The sequence below is a fragment of the Clupea harengus genome, chromosome 11 (assembly GCF_900700415.2).
Source record: "Clupea harengus chromosome 11, Ch_v2.0.2, whole genome shotgun sequence".
NCBI lineage: Eukaryota > Metazoa > Chordata > Actinopteri > Clupeiformes > Clupeidae > Clupea > Clupea harengus.
The window spans coordinates 3,366,378-3,388,413 of record NC_045162.1 but is presented as its reverse complement, the minus strand read 5'-3'; the positions used below and the strand labels follow the sequence as shown (position 1 = coordinate 3,388,413).

General features: G+C 42.9%; 1 protein-coding gene across 1 annotated transcript; it reads right to left on the bottom strand.

Moving 5' to 3' along the window:
• Positions 1 to 731: 731 nt before the first annotated feature.
• On the bottom strand, positions 732 to 14,028 carry LOC105896366 (meprin A subunit beta-like). Its single transcript, XM_042709029.1, has 17 exons — positions 13,877 to 14,028; positions 13,585 to 13,646; positions 13,462 to 13,480; positions 13,099 to 13,131; positions 12,949 to 12,980; positions 11,748 to 11,756; positions 11,527 to 11,605; positions 11,323 to 11,440; positions 11,060 to 11,235; positions 10,675 to 10,893; positions 5,459 to 5,614; positions 4,951 to 5,175; positions 4,303 to 4,752; positions 4,026 to 4,187; positions 2,859 to 2,970; positions 2,178 to 2,522; positions 732 to 1,397 (listed from the first exon to the last, which is right to left on the bottom strand). The coding sequence occupies exons 2-17, from the start codon at positions 13,639 to 13,641 to the stop codon at positions 1,220 to 1,222; spliced, it is 2,370 nt and encodes a 789-aa protein (XP_042564963.1). The 5' UTR covers positions 13,642 to 13,646; positions 13,877 to 14,028; the 3' UTR covers positions 732 to 1,219.
• Positions 14,029 to 22,036: the final 8,008 nt, after the last annotated feature.

Here is a 22,036-nt window from a genome sequence, read left to right as displayed (position 1 = left end):
GTGTCTGTGTGTGTGTGGATGTGATATCTGGTGTGTCTGTGTATGACGGCATGCATGCCCGTGTTTGTCTGTGTGTGTGCGTGTGTGTGTGTGCATGTTTGTGTGTGCATGTTTGGGTGTGTGTGGATGTGATAAAAATGAGGTTTCACCAAAATCACATGAAAACATACTTAAAGAACTCTCTAAACAACCCTGTTTATGTCAAAGCCCAAACTCCATCAACAGTTTGGCTATAAATGTTATTAGGTATGGGAAACACCCGGTAGTAATAACACGGCTTTAGAGGTAAAGTAAAAAAAAAAATCCCACACTATCTGCATAGTTTTACTCCTTGGAGAATTGATTGCAGTCCAAAATACACAGAAGACAGACTTCTCTATGTGTTGGAACGGCAGATATTTACATTGTATTAGTGGGCTGCTACCACAGTCGCTGAAACAGGAACTTGATAATTATGCAAGTTCAAAGTTCACAGTGCCTGCACTATTCATTTATTGACCATCAAAGAGGTGAATGTATCCCCTCTCGTGTATTTATTTATATTCTTTTTTTTAAAGTGGTATACACATTTTCTTTAATTAAAAAATTTGGTCTGAATAGATAGAAATATGAAATATTAAAGGCAATATAATTTTTGTTCTCTTCTTTCTCTTCAAACTATATCATCACCAAATAATCTCGTTCTGTTAGTCTGATCATCCTCAGCTTTTTTAAACATGACTGCACACCTGTCAGTTGCAAACAGAAGAAAAGTTTTATTTTGGTTTTAAAAAGAATAATTCCAGTAGCATAATGTATTCTGCAGATGTGCATATGACATACTGTACAGGTAAGAGAGATTCTGCAGATGTGCATATGACATACTGTACAGGTTAGAGAGATTCTGCAGATGTGCATATGACATACAGGTAAGAGAGATTCTGCAGATGTGCATATGACATACTGTACAGGTAAGAGAGATTCTGCAGATGTGCATATGACATACTGTACAGGTAAGAGAGATTCTGCAGATGTGCATATGACATACTGTACAGGTTAGAGAGATTCTGCAGATGTGCATATGACATACAGGTAAGAGAGATTCTGCAGATGTGCATATGACATACTGTACAGGTAAGAGAGATTCTGCAGATGTGCATATGACATACTGTACAGGTAAGAGAGATTCTGCAGATGTGCATATGACATACAGGTAAGAGAGATTCTGCAGACTCTGTATCTAGTTCTCTTGCATCTGCATAAAAACCATGTTTTCAGCAGATGGGACACTGCGCTTCTTCTTACAGCAACATGGTTTACACAGCATCCCCCAAATAAAGACAAGCAGTGTGACCAACACCAGGGCCCCTGGGGAGATCTCTATCTTGTAGCATGTGACTGAAAAAATGTTGTCACATCTGTGGGAAAGAATTAAGAACACACAAGGTTAATTGTTATGTCCACAGAAAGACTAATTCCAAGTTCATCAGATGATATAATTTAGAAAAAGTTTGTGTCCAAGATTCAACAGTCACTATACATACTGTGCCGGATGTTTGACAGATAAAGCCACAGTTTAAATATACAGTCATCAGGCAAAACAGCAACATTGAAACTCACATGAAGTGAGTTTAGGTCAGTGTCCTGTTTATAAATGATCGTATGCACACACAACTACTCATACATATATCAGATAAACTATATCATACACAGACCACCTTTGGTCTCATCCTCTGTCTAAGTCTCTTTGAGTGTGTTTGTATGTGTGTGTGTGTGTGTGTGTGTGTGTGTGTGTGTGTGTGTGTGTGTGTGTGTTTGTTTGTACTTACATGGGTTTAATATGGACGTTAGTGGTCACTTGTAACTACATGTGGCTCACACCTGCAACCCTTTGGCTTATACTGAAGTATTTATACCTTACACCTTCTTCAGAAGTAAAATATCACACCATTTTCTAGTAAAATATCATACCATTTTGGACACTATTTGGATTTAAGGGTGATGCAGGAATGCCTGATTGTCATTATTGCTATTGTTTGTGTATTAATAATTAATGTACTGCCAATAGACTACATGTATTATTGTGATTCATTCATTGTGATTTTAAACATGTAGGAGCAGAATTCTAATATTCTGAACACTGAAGTCGCCCGTGTATCACAGGTCAATTAGGAGAGAATGTAGTTTAATTAATTCACCTGAGAGTTGAGGCAGTTGTTCTTGATGTTGTGGTGGAAGTGTAGGTCGATGAGGCAGTCGTTCTTGATGTTGTTGTGGTGGGAGTGTAGGTTGTTGATGTTGTTGTGGTGGGAGTGTAGGTTCTTGATGTTGCTGTGGTGGGAGTGTAGGTTCTTGATGTTGTTGTGTTGGGAGTGGAGATTGCCGTGGTGGGAGTGGAGGTTGTTGATGTTGTTGTGGTGGGAGTGGAGGTTGCCGTGGTGGGAGTGGAGGTTGTTGATGTTGTTGTGGTGGGAGTGGAGGTTGTTGATGTTGTTGTGTTGGGAGTGGAGGTTGTTGACATTAAGGTTGGGGTACTGGAGTGCCTGGATAGGTTTACAGATATAATGTTGGAAGTCAGGTCATGCGCCTTCATTAAAGGTTTTAAAGATCTTTATCCTCAACAATCTTTCAACCATATCCCTCTTTAATTCAAAAACTGAGTCGTACACTCTGTTGTTCATACAGTATATCTCAGAGGTAGAATGCTTTGACTGGTTTCTTTAAGGAAGAATGTTTTTAAAAGTGCTCATAATTTACAGGTCAGAAAACCCAGTTGCATGTGACCACTAGATGGAAACTTTCTGTAACCAGTTGACTACTGGTTCATCTTTATTTTTATGAAAAGCTAATAATGGCTTTTGTTTGGTATGGGATCTTACTGTGTTCCACAGGGTCCATCATCATCAGTTTGCTGCAGAGGAGACACAGAGAAGGTCTTCCCTTTCATGCTGGGACAAGGGAGGCTGCTCAGGTTACGCAGAGGAGAAATGTCTGCAAACAAAAGAATAAATGATTACCAGTCGACTCAATGAAACTAGTCAATGACTGGATCTGCACTCTGCTTAGTGTCAGGTTTGAATTGAGATTGGTGAACAAGCAATCAACCAGAAACAGGCAGGCAGGGATCAAACAGGCAGAATATAAAACCATACAAAAGCACATGGTAAAGACAAACCGCAGATTGATCAGCAGAAGGCTGCAAAGTCACTGAGTCCAAGCAGAGGTACTCTAATAATTAGAGTACCTTAATTTGAACTTTTTTGAAGAGAGATTGGCATTGGTAAATTGGGGAGGTATATATATCTACTATAACTATATATTAAGAATACACACATGATAAAATAGAAAAACAATTATTTTGTATCCCTACATGTATATAGCCTACATATATGTGTTTTGTTCCTCAAGTTTGCATTGGCAATACTGTTTCTTATGTCAATAAAGCAAGTCTATTTGAACTGAGAGAGGGCTGTAAGGGCTATCTAGCTTGGGTTGCTATATGGTCATGTCAGTAAACGTAACATAAACATAATTTGATACATCTTGTACATACCCAATGTTCATACACATGGTTTTGCGACCTGTCTCGTAAATATGAAGCATGAGGTTATAATATAAGATATATTCTTGTGTTATTAGTTGAGTATGGACATTTATACACTGTCATAATAACAATAATTGGCTGCTGAATTTTGTTGGTAATTGGAACTTTTTTTTTTTATCTTAAGGGGTTCTTGATATTTTGAAATGTGTCAGCTGCAGCGCCCCCTGTGGACAAAATATCTCAACATTTGGTGTGCATCCAAAGAATGTGGTAGTGATGCAGGGTGCTACATTTCGTGAAGTTAGAATTTTGAATCATAAAATATATGCTAGTGAAGTGGCCTGGGCATGGAAGAGTATCTTTGTAAACCAAACTGGAGATGTCTGGAAATACAAGAGTGACACGGGGTGATTATTTCATGGATTTGTACCTCCATAATTAATATTGGAGGATTATGGCCCAGGATTATGGTAGCCTACATCAGGGGTCACAGGTCACCCACCTTGCATAGTGATGAGTAAGAAGATGTCACCTCCTTTAAGGAACTCCCTGGATCCAAGTTTTGCAGCAGGCATGAAAGAACCATAACCATACCCTTTATTAACATATGATGTCCAAGAGACATTTTGAAGACTTCCCCATATGCGTGGGTTGTGAAAGCATTCTGCATTTATTGGGGAGAAAAAAAAAAAACTTTTTTGTAAACAAACAAACCTAAAGAATTTTGAGGAAATGTGACTGGATTAGTATGGTATGATAGGCATATTTGAAAACCTCACCACGAAGAGACAATGCAGTACTTGTGGTTACACTTCTTTGTTGGGACATGCGCTTCCGGATGTGAGGGTTCTGGTCCAGTAGTGTAAAGGTCACCTGTCTCCATGGACACGGCCATTGCAACCAGTCATCATTGATCCCTGAAACGAGGCGGACAAAGACTCCAAAATAGTCCTTGTTCAGTAATACCATTACCTGATACCTATACCCATCGGCAGAGTAGTATTTTGGGCTGAGGAGAAAAGAGTTATTGGGACTTGTGCTTAACTCTTCCTCAAAGTTCCTGATCTGCCATGTGTGATGGGGGCATTCGGTCTCTGACAGGTTGATGTCATCCATAGAGAAGCCACCGCTGGAGGACCCTGCTCCTTTGCGGGCCTCAAACTCTACCTGGAAGGTCTTAGTGGCGTTCAGAGGAACATGGTGGAGCTTCCAGTAATCAGCTGGGGAACCTGGAGAAACAATGGATTTCTGGGGACTCAAGGTTCCACAGAAAACTTCATAATGCACAATAATGGTAAAATAATACATGTACTGTATGTTACGGTTGGGTTCTCAAGAGCAAAGACAACTACTGCATTTGTGATTTCATTACGAACAGTATAAGGCGTTTGTCTTAAAAGGATTGTTTGTTATCCAGAACTAAGTACCTTGTATCTGACTCATGAGTCTGCGAGTTCCTATGATGTCATCCACACCATCAAACTCTCTGATCCAGATGTTGAGCTGGTCAGACCAATTCCCACTGTGGTAGTAGAAGAACTCAAGGCACTGGATCTTGCAGCTTCTTCCGGGGGTCATCCTCCTGGTCTGCAATCTGGCTGAGTCTCCCACGCTGCCTCTCTTGGTGCTGAAGTGCATGAAGAAGCCTGTGCCTGGAAAAAAAGAACAGCAAAAACTACAAGGCCCACTAGCTACATTCGAATGACAGGAACAGTACATAATTCCTTGCTGTATTGTGTTGATTGTGGTAGTGTAGCTGTGGTGCAATATAACATTATTCTCAACAATTTCACACATCAATAATAACAAAATGTATGAAATAATTGAGCTGTTTGCACCTCTCTCATGTTTTATTTTATGAAAACAAGAAAAGTCCACATCCATGTCCTGTGGAGGAGATCACACAAACCAACCAAGTCAAAATATAAACCTCACCTTGAGAGTCAGTGCCCAGGTAGGTGTGGTCTAAGTGGGGACCTCCATCAGCTCGGCTCACTCTCCTCCACCCTTGTGATCTTCTGGAGCAGACACTCATCTCACACAGGCTCTCATCGTCAAAGCTGCATTGGTCCAGGAAGGAGATGGATTCATCTGTCAATGTGCAACATTTTCAGTTTCACATGAAATGCTCAAACTATGGAGGATTATTGGGGCCATAACTAAATAAATAAATAAATACATAAATAAATAAATGAATGGTTAAATACTTGGATAAATACATAATTAGATAACAAAATGAATAAAATGAGACACTAAATATATAAATGTTACATGTACTCGTGTGAAAACACATGAAAACGTAAATATATATACCGAACACCGAACACCAATCAGAGGCTTTAACCCGCCCCCTGACTTGGTGATGGGGGACGATAGATTTATTTTGCTGCAGCAAGTTACACCGTGGATAAATGTAAGTATAAATAAATGTGAACACATGAAAACGTAAATATATATATATATATATATTTACGTTTTCATGTGTTCACATTTATTTATACTTACATTTATAAATAAATGTGAACACATGAAAACGTAAATATATATATATATATATATATATATATTTACGTTTTCATGTGTTCACATTTATTTATACTTACATTTATCCACGGTGTAACTTGCTGCAGCAAAATAAATCTATCGTCCCCCATCACCAAGTCAGGGGGCGGGTTAAAGCCTCTGATTGGTGAATGAACAGTATTACACACAAGGCAGGCTCAACCAGTCGATCAAGCTCTCTTCGATCCAGAGGGATACCGAATTTTGGCGGGTATGGATGCCAAGCGCCAGATTTAGTTTAATGAAAGTTATTGAGCATTATTTAAATTAATCAAGATACCAGAATGTCCCAGAAGACATACCCTCAGCTGCTGCGTGAGGCTGCATCCTTAATTGAAGAGGCCCTCAACTCGTCTACTACTAGTAGTAGTAGTATTTCTAGTAGTAATAGTCAGTGGCGGCTGGTGATTTTTTTTTTTTCGGGGGGCGCAGTTGGGCAGTGCGGTTTAAATAGCAAAAAAAAAAACACACACACACAAGAGAGGTTTTGAGTAGAATATATATAAAAAAACAAAGATTTATTTAATGAAAACACAGTGCTTAACACTGTCCATTAACAACTCTCAACAAACTGTAAAATTGGGCATGAGAGGTTTAGAGCAGAATGGTTTAAGAAACATTGGGTTGGGTTCCAGAGGTTTAAACATTGGGTAGTAGAGGTTTAGAGTAGACTAGATTCAGAAACATTGGCCCTCATTCTCGAACATTTTCTGAAGTTTCTTCTGAAATGTTTCTTACGGGCTTCGGAAAAACAACGTAAGCAAAAGACATCCGCCAAATTCATGCACGCTTGAAAATGTGGTCCTACGCAGCAGAAGTTTTCCGGGCTGTGCTCCCCCGGAAGAGTTTTCTTAAATTGAAAGCGCGTTCTCGTGCTCCTGAATTTGCATACATACACGCCCTGCCAGCTCCTTATAAGGGCACGCAACTGTAGTGACGTGTGCAGTCGGAATCGACCGAATCTACACGAAAGCAACAGCAGTGTTCGTGTACATTACATTTAGTCATTTAGCAGACATTTTTGTCCAAAGCGACGTACAAGGGATAGAACAGTCAAGCTATGAGCAATAGAGACCTAGTGTAACAATAAATACTACTTTACATAAGAAATAGAAAAACGAAATAGGAAATAAAAACGAAGTGCAGGAATGTAACTGCTATAAGTGCAAGTTAAGCACTAGTCGAAGTGCCAGTTAGGAAGGGAGGTGCTCTCTGAAGAGTTGGGTCTTCAAAAGCTTCTTAAAGGTAGAATGGGACGCGCCTGCTCTGGTAGTGCTAGGCAGTTCGTTCCACCAACGTGGAACTACTTGAAAATTCTGGATTGCCGTACTTGCACAGACGGCAGTGCCAAACGACGCTCACTAGACGAGCGCAGCATTCCGGTGTAGTGCTTTTATTTATTTTATGACATCACGGTGCCTCGTAGAATCATGACTATAGGCCTACATGTGAAACGTAATTGTTAATGATACTTTAATCCGAGGATCTGTAGAGTTGATGTGAACGCAATCACCAACGATTTCTCACAAATTCATTAACACGGAGAGTTTTCTTAAATGCGATTCCTCAAAAAACCACAAGATGGCCCACGGGGCCATCTTGTGGTTTTTTAAGGAATCGCATTTGAGAAAACTCTGGCCGAGTTACGACTGCTATTCCGAGTTCGGAAAGTCTTCTGAAGTTCAGAGCAAATCCCAGATGAGAAAACTTTCATGAATGCCAAATGTTGTCCTAAATCCAATTCAGAAGAAATTCCTCTTAAATTCCTCTTAAATTCTTCTTAACTGCGTTCGAGAATGAGGCCCATTGTGTACAAGAAGTTTAAAACAGAGTAGATAAAAAAAACACAGGGTGTAGAGGTTTAGAGCAGAATAGAGTGAGAAAGACTGGATGATACCAGTAGTTTAGAGCAGAATAGATTCAGAAACACTGGGTTATACTAGAGGTTTAGAGCAAAATAGATTCAGAAACACTGGATGATACTACATGTTTTCGAATGCCAATTCGGTACCCTTCGTCCAACTGCTCTGCAATACTCAGTCTTCCAAAGAGATGGCTAAGGCCAGATTCATGCTTTTCCATTTTTCAGTAAAGTGCTTTAGATCCCTTATTCCCGTTGTAATCCAGAGTGTTTCAGACCCAGGACTTTGGAGCAACAAGACAGGGGGACCAAAAAAACGCATTACTAACTGAACAACCAGCTAACCAACTCTGCTTAGCATAGCCTCCAGCCACCTCCTGGGTTTATCGCCTGTTTTGTCTCACTCTGCAGCCTCATCTGCTGTACCATCTCGCTGAGGATCGTGAACACATTTTCATCTATGTCTGTGTCAGTCAGGGCCGATATCGTTGATATAATTTCAGCGAAGCCCTCAATATGATTTTAAAAACAATGTGAATTGTCAGTTGCCTCCATCTCCTCAGCTACAGCCAACATTTCATTACCGGGTGCTGCCATCTTGAATTAGTCAAAAGCAGTCGATTCAAGTTGAACCACCAATCAGAGGGTTTAACCCGCCCCCTGACTTGGTGACGGGGGACGACAGATTTATTTTGCTGCAGCAAGTTACACCGTGGATAAATGTAAGTATAAATAAATAAATGTGAACACATGAAAACTTAAATATATATATATATATATATATACTAGGGCTGTCTATGCGATTAATGTGGCCACGATTAACGCGATAAAATATTTTAACGCAGTTAACGCAACTTTAAACTTTTTTTTTTTTTTTTACTTTAGTTTAGTTAGGACTGTGTAGGCTACGGTCAACTCGCCTTGCTCCTTTATTGATGTCAGGTGAAAACTTATGAGTGAAACAATAATACACAAGAAACGGAAAATACTTAGAAGGTATCCTAACGAAACACAGCAAGTTACTATTAGATTCATTACACCAAGAATCAGAGCAACAACGGATTACAACACAGCTGGCTAATAAGTGCTAACGTCTGCCACCAACTGAGTTATGAATGAATGGTGTGCTAACGGTCACATATTAGAATGTAACGTATCTAAATGAATAATAATTACATTTTACGTTACAACGAACTAACACAGTTCATAGAATTTAAACATAGGTCACTTAAACATATTTATCACAGTGTGAGACAGCTAAATAAGTTAGTCATTGTTTTTGAGCGTGCGAGGGAAAGCATAATTTAATAGAGGCTTACTAGACATGTGCGTTACTAACTGTCACAGTTGTTAAAGTAAAAGTCCGTCAACAGAAAGAAATACAATACTGTGTGCGTGCAAGGATGGATTACTGAACGGGCCCAGGCCCAAGGGCCCCTGAGCTCAGGGTGGCCCTTAAACCAGAGCCTCTGCGTGATTATTATTATTATTATTATTATGTTATTAACTTTGCTTGCTGTCAATTGTTTTTAGACTTTGTATTTGTTAATATCAGAAGTGGCTTAAATGTATCTCTTATTTGTGGTTGGAAGCGGTGTTGTTTTGTTACACGTCCTGACCAATGGTTTCATAATCCGTCCATGTGTGCGTGTCCATAGCAACAATACACTACAACATGAAACATTAAATCACTCCAAGCAATATACATTTGCTGACCTAAATAAGATGCTATTTGTTATTACTTGAGGTTATTTCAATAATTGACAATTTTAAGCTTGGCCTACCATTTTATGGGAGCGATGAGGGAAAAAGCCCCCCTTGTTCAAAGTGGGGAATGACAGAAAAAGTTTGAGAACCACTGCGGTAGTTGAAGATGGAGAGAGCTGAGGGATTGTTGGGCGGAAAGTCTCTGTTTAAGAGCCAAAATGACGGAACAATCGACAAAACTGAAGTTGTATGTAGCAAATACACGCTGTATGAAGTGATTACTCGTTAATTTATAAGATTTAGTCTTAAGAAGAAAAAACAACTTTTAATCGCGATTAATTAATTTCAAAATGTGCGATTAATTAGTTAATTTTTTTTTATCGATTGACAGCCCTAATATATACACACGAGTACATGTAACATTTATATATTTAGTGTCTCATTTTATTCATTTTGTTATCTAATTATGTATTTATCTAAGTATTTAACCATTCATTTATTTATTTATGTATTTATTTAGTTATGGCCCCGATAATCCTCCATATCAAACAGTGGTTTAAGAGAAAAAGTTTTCAACATTTTCATTTTAAATAGATTTTCGTTATGCAACATTTTCATTAACAAACGTCTCTTTGGCACTTCCAGGCACAAACTCAGTAAGTTGATCCTACTTTTGAGGGCTCCTGGATCCAGTAGGCATATGAGTTGACTCTGGCAGAAGATATAATTGGCTGGAACCTATTGAGATTTTAAGTTGAGACACTAGAGGGCCTCACTGAGTCTGGCTATGCAAGACTAATCTTCCTCTCACATAGTATGACATTCTCCATCAAAATGAATTTGAGGATATTATAAAATCTAACTGGCCAGCTACAATAACATACTTTAACAATGGTTCAAACCTAAATGTTGTAACTCTAACGATGAAAAGGGGTCATTTTAAATTTGATACATACATTTAATTACCTGATTGTTTTAGGTGTTGAGTTTCATTGTCAGCAACCAATATATGGATACTTACTGCATCCATAGAACTTGTTGAGCTCTTCTACATCATAGTGGCTCATATCCAGTTCCTGTCCAATCACATCCTGGAACTCAGGTAGTTTTGTGATGATGGTTGATCCATTTCCATTTGTGAAGGCATTTTTGGGGTAGTGCATGACAGAGAAGTAGTCGTATGGGGTGTCCATGGTGCTGTTGGTATCGTTCGTTCTGATTTTGAAATTATGCTCCTTCCCTAGAGGCATACAGTGGCTTCAATGCAGTGACACTTCACACAACATGTAAATAAAACAGAACATACTATATCTATATATGCACCCCATTACACACACCTCAATATTCAATATACAATATATATAGTATATCATCTTGGTAAGTTTTTAAAGAAAGAAAATAGCGACCTGCTTCAATGTTCTCCCAGTTGATTGTGATGTAATTGTCCCGGTCATATCTGGACTGCTCATGCCAGAAGCCCAGAGCATGCATCAGCTCATGTTCCACTGTAGCCACAGTGTCACAGTTAGAGCCAATGGACAGATCCTGCTTCCACTCTTCTTTTCCAACGTGGGACCAACATCTTCAAGATGAAAACACTTGTGTTTACAACTGAACATTTCATCATCAAAATTGATTACAAATTCATCCTTTGCAAACTGAGTCCAACCCTGTGTCATTCTTGATTGAAATATGTTGCTCTCCCCAACGGCGGGGCCTGAAGTCAATGCATGTCTTCAGTCTGAACTGTTCAAAAGCTCTCAAGATGACTCCTTTTGCATTCATATCTAAAGTAACACAAATGAAGAATTTACTCCACGCAGTTGAAAGAAAAAGATGTTGATTATTATCACTCTATAAGACCTGTTCTTACCCAGGCTCCGGTCCAAATAATAGGGGACGGGTAGGGGCCAGCGGTGCTGTTCACTGCGAATGGACCTCCTCCTCCTGGTCTAAAACAAGCAGAACACATCAACACCTCTTTTCATAAATCTACATCCTCTCTTGAGCTACTATATTACAATGACAAACCAATAACAATAACAAAGTCCCCAGTGCACCAAAGGGCACCGAAGGACTGACAAGGTCTCTTACCTTGGCCGCCTATGGAAGCATGGGCAATGGAGAGTCATGCAAAATGATAAAGAAGAAAATAAATCAAAAACCTGACTCAGAGGCTTAAATAGATCACGGAAATAAGTTATAGTTTGGGTAAAAATTAAATAGTTTTGCGCAGCCAATGCCTAACATTCTTTCCCCATAGAAAGTACAGGATTACAATCAGGGGTCAAATTTAAATGTAACTCTTTACATTAGGGCTGTCAGCGATTAATGCGGCCGCGATTAACGCGATAAAATATTTTAACGCAATTAACTCAACTTTAAAAAAATATATATACATTTGGATAGGACATGAAGTTATGACAGGAAGCGAGGCGGAGAAGAGGTGGGGAGAGGATTGGGAAATTACATCAGGCCAGACTTGAACCTGTGTCCCCTCGGGCAATGTAGCCCGTAAGTAGGGGGCTTGGCCTACCATTTTATGGGAGCGATGAGGGACAGGTGGAGCTTGAATAGCCCCCCTTGTTCAAAGTGGGGAATGACAGAAAAAGTTTAAGGACCACTGCGGTAGTTGAAGATGGAGAGAGCTGAGGGATTGTTGGGCGGAAAGTCTCTGTTTAAGAGCCAAAATGATGGAACAATCGACAAAGCAAAGTAAAGTTGTATGTAGCATTTGTCAAGCTGAATTTAGCTATCACAGAAGCAGCTTGTCTTGAAGTTATCACCTTAATGCAAAGCACCCGACAGAAAGCTAGATGTCCCAGGTTAGATGATCGCCAACCCACACTCCATGACTTCTCTAGGAAAATAACTAGACCAGTCCGTGAAAAGGTTGCCATTTGGGTTGCCGGTGACTGTCGGCCCATCAACATAGTTGAGGACAGTGGGCTGATTGAGGTGATTCGAATTGCTTCAGGGGAAATTCTTACGATTTACCGTCGAGGGGCACCATTGTGTTTAAAAAAAAATACGATTAAACAACAGTGTCTAAAATACACGCTGTATGAAGTGATTACTCGATAATTTATAAGATGTAGTCTTAAGAAGAAAAAAAAACGTTTAATCGCGATTCATCGCGATTAATTAATTTCAAAATGTGCGAGTAATTAGTTAATTTTTTTCAATCGATTGACAGCCCTAGTTTACATGTAACACAGCTAATGCATTTTATTAGAAAGCAATGTGACAGAAAACTACCCGGATAATATTATATCAAAATAAAATGGCAACTCACCACCTTGATGTCACCTTCAAATAGGTCCAAGCCTGTAGACACATTTAGTCAGACTGTTACTTCTGGATATTCATTTACATTTAGTCTTTTAGTGTTACTGATCATTTAGGCTTTTTGTGCTATTGATCATTCCAGTTAACTGGTGCTTACCTTTATTTATCTCTGTAATGTCGATGTCTTCATCTGTGTCAAAGAAGGAAAATGATATGAGAGTAAATGACAGGAGGAACTAATTTTTATATTTTTCTAATTAATGTTATTCATTTTACATTCATAACTTTTTGTGAAATAATTTAGTACATTCAAGAACACACAAAAAGAAAGGCAGACAGACTTACTTATAGCTACCCAAAAGGTAATTTTCTGTGTGTATGTTAATAAATTATAATTGATTGTTTTATTACATAAAAGTACGTATGGTATGGTGTGTAGTTATAACCATACACATCGGTGTTCATTCTATAAATATCGATGTTAAATCTTTTGTTTCGTAAAAAAAAAGAAAAAAGATACCTTTAACTATTGGATGAGCCTAAACAGAAAAAGGTATGGGTTAATATTGCAAACAAATAAAAAAACTCACATTCACATACTTGGTGGTAAAAAAACGTTGCTTATTTATTTGGGTAGACATACCAGTAATGGGGCCAACCCACATGCCAAGCTCACCAAGAGAAAAACACAGGGATGCATTTTGCCTAGACATAGAATCACATGTCTGTGTATAATAGCTTGAAATTTAAATGGTGTCATCTATCTATTAATGTGTATACAAATGTTGGTAGTCGAACAACTGAAAAACACAGCAATGCATTTTGCCTAGACATAGAATCACATTTCTGTGTATAAGAGCTTGAAGTTTAAATGGTGCTATCTATCTATTAATGTGTATATGAATGTTGGTAATGGAACAACTGAAAATGCATACCTTCTTTGGATGTACCTAAGTGAAGAGTCAGGAGAGCAGTGCAGAAGAGGCTTTGTGAAACGTCTGACCTTAATCATATCTCCAGGAAGTTATCAGGACGATTATGGGAAATGCTCTATTGAAAATAATAAGCGGAAATATATTCAACAGTTTAGCCACAGTTGGGTGAAAAGGCATAAGTGCATGGCTCAATTTGTCCTAGCTTAACATTTTCACATTTAACCAGAAAAGAGAAATAGGCCTTTGATTCATTATTTCACAAGAGCAAAATACAAAAAATCAGCAGTGAGTGAAGATTTCAAAATGTCCTCGAATGATGCTTTGTGGTAATTATTTTCATAGAATTTCCTTGGTCAAACACAAAATAGGTCTGTGGGTTTTCTGGGATGATGAGAAAGCACACACACCCCTCTTTCTGCAGAAAGTGGTTCAAATGAAACTGCTGAGAGTGAGACTGAGGTTATTTTTCCAGTCAGTTTTGACAGCACTGATAGACAAAGGCATTGCAGATAATGGAACTTCACAGAGGCATCAGAAAGTGCAAGTACTTGAGAATGAGGATGTTCTGGTAACACTTTCTATAAAGAATAGATATGGCCTTAATAATGACTTAGCTACTTTATAAGTCATTGTAGCAATCATTATAACTACGTATAATGTCTTCACAATGACTTATAACTACCTTTATGATATCATTATATCAGTTCATTATGAATGGTTATAATTCAAGACGGAATAATGCATTATAAATATGTGATCGTCAGTCTATGATACCTTTAAAAGGTCCTATAAGGACATTAATGATGATGTTAAAAAGTAGCTATAAGTCATTGTAGCACTCTTTATAACTATGTATAACATCTTCACAATGACCCATAACCACCTTTCTGATACGTTATGTCAGTTAATTATAAATGGTTATAATCTAAAATAGAATGATGCATTATAAACGTATCAGAAAGGTGGTCCCACAAATGCAGATACGTAGGTCAGAAGAGTGCAGCTTTTCATTCTGCACTCCTGCATGAAGCAGAATGCGGTTCCTTATCGCAGTTCACTGCGATATAACATAATGGTACATGACGTAAGTCATGGGGTACAAATCGAAGCATTTATCTATTCACGCCTGAAAGGCCGCGAGATCTGTCAGCGCGCGCTCCTGGCCCCGCCTTCCAGGAGCACTATAATATCATTACGCGCCCTCAGATCTGCCTCTTTTAAAACTTCGCAAGACGGAGTGAACATCTCCGAGCATATCTCAAACGCTCTACCACAGTCAAAAGAGTTTTGTGTGCTTTCGCTCTCTACGGGTTGGTGAGTTATCCGGGTTCCTTAACCCTCACTAGCTCAGGGCGCTACGAAATTCATTGGCTTAATTTCATTTTGAAAGTAGTGGCTGCTATCCTTGCTGCCTGGCTGGCTAAGTCTCTGACTAGCCTGCTAGCTTGCTAACAACGTGTTCGTTGCAGATAGTGTGCTTGTGTTTTAACATTCTTCTCTACTTTCAGATTGATAAAAGATGGCCAGACACTACCCCGACTGCGGTCACGTCCGTCCCAAGGGCGACCGCCACCGTCGGTGCGTGACCTGCCTAGGCAGGGACCACGCGGAGGGCGCGCTTTCGGGCAAAGCCCCTGTCGGTTCCATCTGTGCTAGCCTCCCGCTAGCTAAGGCTACCAGGCGCCTTGCGTTCTAGACTTCTCCGATGAGCACGGCTCAATCGCGGAAACAATGCAGATGAGCCATGACGTCAGGTTGCGGGTGGAGACACCTCCTACCTCGTCTCGGCTCCTGGGCCAGCAGCTCCACGAGGTTGCGCTGAGAGCAGCCAGCTGCCTCGGGCTCCCTCTCCCTCCCCCTCCCAGTGTGCGGTCCTCGCTGCTGGACGGGGAGTTCTATGCTGGCCCCGCCGCGTCAGTTCCCAGCCGCATCCCCTTCTTTGAGGAGGTGCACGAGGAACTGCAGGCGACATGGGCAATACCCTACTCGGGCCGAGCCCCGGTGCCGGGGTTCGCGCCCTACATGCAGCTCTACATGGCTAAGGAGAAGGGCTACCTCTCCTTTCCTCAGGTGGAGGATGCAGTAGCGGGCTACCTCTCGCCCGCATCCCCCACGATGCGTCTCGGCCAGAAGCCTCTCCTGCCCACGCGGGTGGGCAGACACCAGGCTCAGCTGGCAGAGAAGTCCTACTTGGCTGCAGGGCAGGCTGCCTGCACGACCAATACGGCTGCATTGCTACAGCGCTACCAGGCAAAGCTCCTGACTGAGCTTGCCTTGTCGCTGGGGGAAGATCACCCGTCTGTGGCAGATCTGTCGCTCAGACTAACTCGGTGCACGGCACAGGCACTGGGGAGGGTGATGGGTGCCGCGGTGGCTACCCAGAGGTCTCTGTGGCTATCACTGGCTAAGCTGTCAGACAGAGAAAAAGCACCACTCCTCGATGCCCCGGTCTCTGTCCAGGGCGCCTTCGGGGAGGCAGTGGTCACAATGGCTGCCAAGTTCGAAGAACAGCAGAAAAGCAGAGAGGTATTCCAGGCTTGGATGCCTCGCTCTAGTGGCACGGGTGAGACGTCCTCCTCAGGACACACCGCACCGGGCCGGAAGAGAAGCGGGTTCCGCTCGCCAGCGCCTCCAGCAAAGGTATCCACCGGGCGAGGCTGGCAGAGACATCCCTTCCGCCCTCCAGCGCAGCCTGCAGCACAACAACCAGCTGCGCGCCCTGCCCAGGGCGCAGCCCAGGCTCCGCGGCAGCACTCCGCTCGCCGCGGGCGAGGCAGAGGGAGACCTCAGGCTTCCTGACCGTGACAGTCAGCCACTCGTCACACAGGGGGGAGCGGTGGAGCCCACACCGCCTCCACAGAAATCAGCCCGTCGCTCACATGTGGAAATCATGTCCAGCACGGTAAGCAGGTTTTCACAAGCACCACAATCATATGTCCTAACTCCTGTCCCAGATGGCGCAGTGCCCAGGCATGCTTGTGCAACTCCCCCCGCGATGCACACAGTGCAATCGCACCCCCAATTTTTTTTCAAAAACATGAGGGGTCAGCCCCAGATCTCGTCCCCCTCCCTAGGCGGAGTGGGTGTAGATCTAGGCTTAGACTCATTGACCATGAGCGGGTTAGTCCCCGACAAATTCAACTCAGAGCACAACCTCCCTGGTTGTGCGGAAAGTTGGCGCGCATGCGCAGTGTCACCATGGGTGCTAAAGACGGTCACAAAGGGTTACGTACTGCAATTCGCCCGTTCCCCTCCGCCATTCAGCAGAGTAATACAAATAATCTCCCTGCTCAGAAAAAAGGCCATAAGCAGAGTCCCTCTCAAGGAGAGGAATGCAGGCTTCTACAGCCGTTACTTCCTCGTACCCAAAAGAGACGGGAATTATCGGCCAATATTAGATCTACGTGTGTTAAACAAAGCACTCATGCCGCTACGGTTCAGAATGTTGACCCCACGCAGGCTTGTGCAGTTTATAAGGCCAAACGATTGGTTTATCACGATAGACTTAAAAGACGCGTATTTCCACATTCCGATCCACCACAGACATCGGAAATATCTGAGGTTTGCGTTCGGAGGAATAGCGTACCAATTCAATGCACTCCCATTCGGCCTGTCCCTAGCGCCGAGGGTATTTACAGAGTGCATAGAGGCAGCTATCGCCCCATTACGTCTACGCGGCTTACGCGTTTACAATTATTTGGACGACTGGCTAATTGCTTCTCATTCAAAAGCTGCAGCAGTGCAGGATGGCCATCTAGTGGTGGCACACCTGTATCGACTGGGCTTTGTTGTAAACAGAGAAAAAAGCGTTCTCTGCCCCAGGCAAGTTACGCATTTTCTGGGTATGATCTTAGACTCCACCTCCATGGAGGTCAGGCTGTCTCAAGAACGGATAAGTGCCATCAGAACATGCGTGCGCCAGTTCCAACGGGGACAGTCAGTCTCGTCGCTGCGCTGCCAACGCCTGTTAGGGATGATGGCGTCGGCCGCTATAGCGCTCCCGTTGGGGATGTTGCGTATGCGGCCATTCCAAATATGGTACCTGTCTATGAAGCTCAACGCAGTCACAGACAGGCATCGCAGAGTAGTCGTGTCCTCCAGATGCAGGAAAGCCCTGGCGATCTGGAGAACCCCCTGGTTTCTCGCCGCGTCAGGCACTATGGGCATAGTGTCGCGTCGCGTGGTGGTGACCACAGACGCTTCCACCAAAGGCTGGGGAGCTGTCTGCGAAGGGAGAGGCGTGAACGGTCTCTGGTCTGTGACAGAGGCCGCGTCTCACATAAATGTGTTAGAGCTGCGAACAGTAGTCCTAGCTCTACAACACTTTCTGCCCAGGCTGAGTGGTCAACATGTACTAGTGAGGACGGACAACACTGCGACCTTGGCGTATATAAATCGCCAGGGCGGAGTGCGCTCCCCGTCATTACACCATTGGGCGACTCGCCTGCTCCTGTGGGCAGCGAGGCACGTCCTGTCCCTCAGGGCAGTTCATATACCAGGTCACCTCAACTACGGTGCGGACCTGTTATCAAGGGGCGATCCTCGAGCAGCAGACTGGTGCCTTCACCCACAAGTGATAGGTCAGATCTGGGTGCGTTTTTTCAAGGCGCAGGTGGACCTGTTCGCTAACAGGCAGAACACCTACTGCCCGCTCTGGTTCTCCCTAGGGGGCGACGATCCCCCACTAGGCATAGACGCGCTGGGCCACCAGTGGCCAGCCCTACCCCTATATGCTTTTCCCCCGATCCCGCTCCTCCAGCAGGTGCTGTGCAGGATTGCGGACGAGGGCAGGGAATTGATATTGATAGCCCCCCACTGGCCCAACCAGCCGTGGGCGGCAGATCTGGTCAATATGTCAGTGCAGCAGCCTTGGGAGCTGCCTCTACGGAGAGACCTCCTAACGCAGGCGCACAGGACAGTGTGGCACCCCCATCCGGAGTGGTGGCGTCTCAGAGCCTGGCACCTGAAAGGTGCAGGCTCATAGCCTCAGGCTTGTCGGACGCGGTGGTGGCTACAATACAGAGTGCCCGAGCTGTATCAACACGGGCTCTGTATACGCTGAAGTGGCGCAGTTTTGAGCGGTGGTGTGCTGCGCGTCAGCACGACCCCGTTAACTGCGCGCTGGGCGTTATTCTAGAATTCCTACAGCAGTTGTTTGATGAGGGGAAGGCGGCTTCCACTCTCAAAGTGTACATGGCTGCCTTTTCAGCCTGCCACGCAGGCATTAATGGCAGTTCTCCTGGCAGTCACCCGCTAGCGTCACGCTTTATGGCGGGGGTGAGACGGCTCAGGGTGCCAGAGAGACACCTCATACCCTCTTGGGATCTGCTAGTGGTGTTACGTGCTCTCACAGGGCCTCCGTTCGAGCCCCTGGAGACAGTGGACATAAAGTTTGTCTCTTTAAAGACCGCGCTGCTGCTGGCGTTAACGTCAGCAAAACGCGTTGGTGACATGCAAGCCCTGTCAGTCAGTCCATCGTGCCTTCAGTTCTCGATCGCTGGTGACAGAGTGGTTATGCGACCTAATGCTGCTTACACACCTAAAGTGGTGGTAACCCCATTCCGCAATCAGGTGATTGAATTAGCAGTTTTCTCGCCTCCTCCTTTTGCGTCAGCAGAGGAGGAACGTTTGAATAAACTCTGTCCAGTGCGCGCTCTCCGCTGTTACGCAGAGCGCACTAGAGCTTTCAGACAGTCAGATCAGCTATTTGTGTGCTTCGGTGCACGCGCAAAAGGCAGACCTCTATCAAAACCAAGCCTCTCCCGTTGGATAGTAGAGGCTATCGTGTTGTCTTATAAGAGCTTGTCTTTAGATCCCCCGGAGAAGTTGCATGCGCACTCTACGCGGGGGGTCTCGTCTTCCTGGGCCTTACTAAAGGGCGTCTCAGTGGAAGATATTTGCAAAGCTGCAAGCTGGAGTTCTCGCCACACTTTCATTAGATTCTATATGTTAGATGTGGCTGAACCTAGTTTTCTTCATAGCGTTCTGCGGGCAAGCGATCTCTGAATCCCTTGGCCTGAGAACGATATATATGATAAGTGTGTTCATTAGTGTCTACATGTTATGTTGCACATGAAACATCCCAGGGTTTCCTTACGGGCGCAGGATCACGGATCCCTGTCGCCTATGATAAAGGTGGCCCTGTTGAATTCATGGTGTTCTGCAGGCGAGCGATCTCTGAATCCCCTGACCTGAGAACGATGTATATGATAAGTGTGTTCATCGGTGTCTACATGTTTGTTGCACATGAAACACTCCAGGGTGGTTTCCTACAGGCGCAGGATCGCGATCCTTGCCGCCTATGACAAAGGTTGCCCTGTTAATATGTTCACCGCCAGCGGCCGTATGAACCTCTATGAGGGCAAAGGCTTCAGTAGAGCTGGTGTGTGTAATTGGCTGCCACTGTACTATCACGCGGGAATGTATAGGGTCCCATTATGTTATATCGCAGTGAACTGCGATAAGGAACGTCTCGGTTACTTACGTAACCTCGGTTCCTTAAGCAGGAACCAGATATGACAAAGTTGGCGTGTACGGTGTTACCTTGGATTGATTGTCTTGCTCAGTTTCTTTCCAAGGCAGATCTGAGGGCACGTAATGATATTATAGTGCTCCTGGAAGGCGGGGCCAGGAGCGCGCGCTGACAGATCTCGCGGCCTTTCAGGCGTGAATAGATAAATGCTTCGATTTGTACCCCATGACTTACGTCATGTACCATTATGTTATATCTGGTTCCTGCTTAAGGAACCGAGGTTACGTAAATAACCGAGACGTTTTAGCCATGTGTGTGTGTATGTATGTAGCTTTGATGAGGGCATGCGTGAGATGAGTTCAGCTGGATGGCAGAGAGTGAGCCGAGCTGATGGAGGTCCCCACTCAGACCACACCTACCTGGGCACTGACTCTCAGGGTGAGATTTCTGTCCATGTGTACTGAAGAGAAGATGCAGTGAAGTTAATTTGCTCTAATCACATGATTACAGATCTTAGGGGAAAACATGAATTTGTGTAGAATCACATCAAAGAGATTAATTTAAAGTACATTTAGTCATTTAGCAGATTCATTTAAAGCACATTAAGTCATTTAGCAGATGCAAACGTGTCCATGGACAGGTAGGAAGTAAGGGAATATGTGATCTCATGGGTTTCAATGGCCTGTGACAGAGAGAGCAACACAGAGAATGCCATGCTGTGATACTTTAAAGTATTGGGTCCATCCGTATTACTTATTTTTTTTCTCTTTCTGCTTTCAGGCACAGGTTTCTTCATGCACTTCTGCACCAAGACAGGCAGCGTGGGAGACTCTGCCAGATTGCAGACCAGGAGGATGACCCCCAGAAGAAGCTGCAAGATCCAGTGCCTTGAGTTCTTCTACTACCACAGTGGGAGTTGGTCCGACCAGCTCAACATCTGGATAAGAGAGTTTGACGGTGTGGATGACAATGAAGGAACTCGTAGATTCATGGGGCGGATAAAAGGTATTGTTGCATTCAACCCAGCCAATAAATGCCATTTTAACTTTTAAAATAGCTTTAGAATACTATGATGTCATTGCAAATGTGTCTAGGAAGTGCCACAAAAGGAAACAAGCCATAAGGTCTGGCACAAGCTGCTTACACGCAAAATACATTTATTTGTTCAAAAAGAGAAAGTACTTTAAATACACTCTCTATGTATTTACATTTGAAAATAAAAAAATAACGCACTTGTGAAAAGCTGATTTTAGTACCCTCATGAATTTTTTTGCCATATTAACAAATATCAAAATCAAAGACACACGCTGTAGTCAAAGCCTTTCCCCCAATATTGAGTATATTTATACTAGCTGTTGAGTATACTTATACTAGCTGTTGAGTATATTTATACTAGCTGTTGAGTATACTTATACTAGCTGTTGAATATATTTATACTAGCTGTTGAGTATACTTATACTAGATGTTGAGTATACTTATAATAGCTGTTGAGTATATTTATACTAGCTGTTAAGTATACTTATAGTAGCAGTTGAGTATACTTATAATAGCTGTTAAGTATATTTATACTAGCTGTTAAGTATACTTATACTAGCTGTTGAGTATACTTATACTAGCTGTTGAGTATATTTATACTAGCGGTTGATTCTTCACACACTGAACTGGATCCTAAGTGAGACATCAGAAAT

Bases quoted from the DNA above. Each gene is read 5' to 3' on its own strand.
- LOC105896366 (XM_042709029.1), bottom strand. From the start codon at position 13,641: ATGCATCCCTGTGTTTTTCTCTTGGTGAGCTTGGCATGTGGGTTGGCC. The intron at 12,981-13,098 runs GTAAGCACCAGT...ATGTGTCTACAG, and splicing joins CATTACAGAGATAAATAAAG to GCTTGGACCTATTTGAAGGT. The intron at 4,188-4,302 runs GTGAGGTTTTCA...CAATAAATGCAG, and splicing joins TACTGCATTGTCTCTTCGTG to AATGCTTTCACAACCCACGC.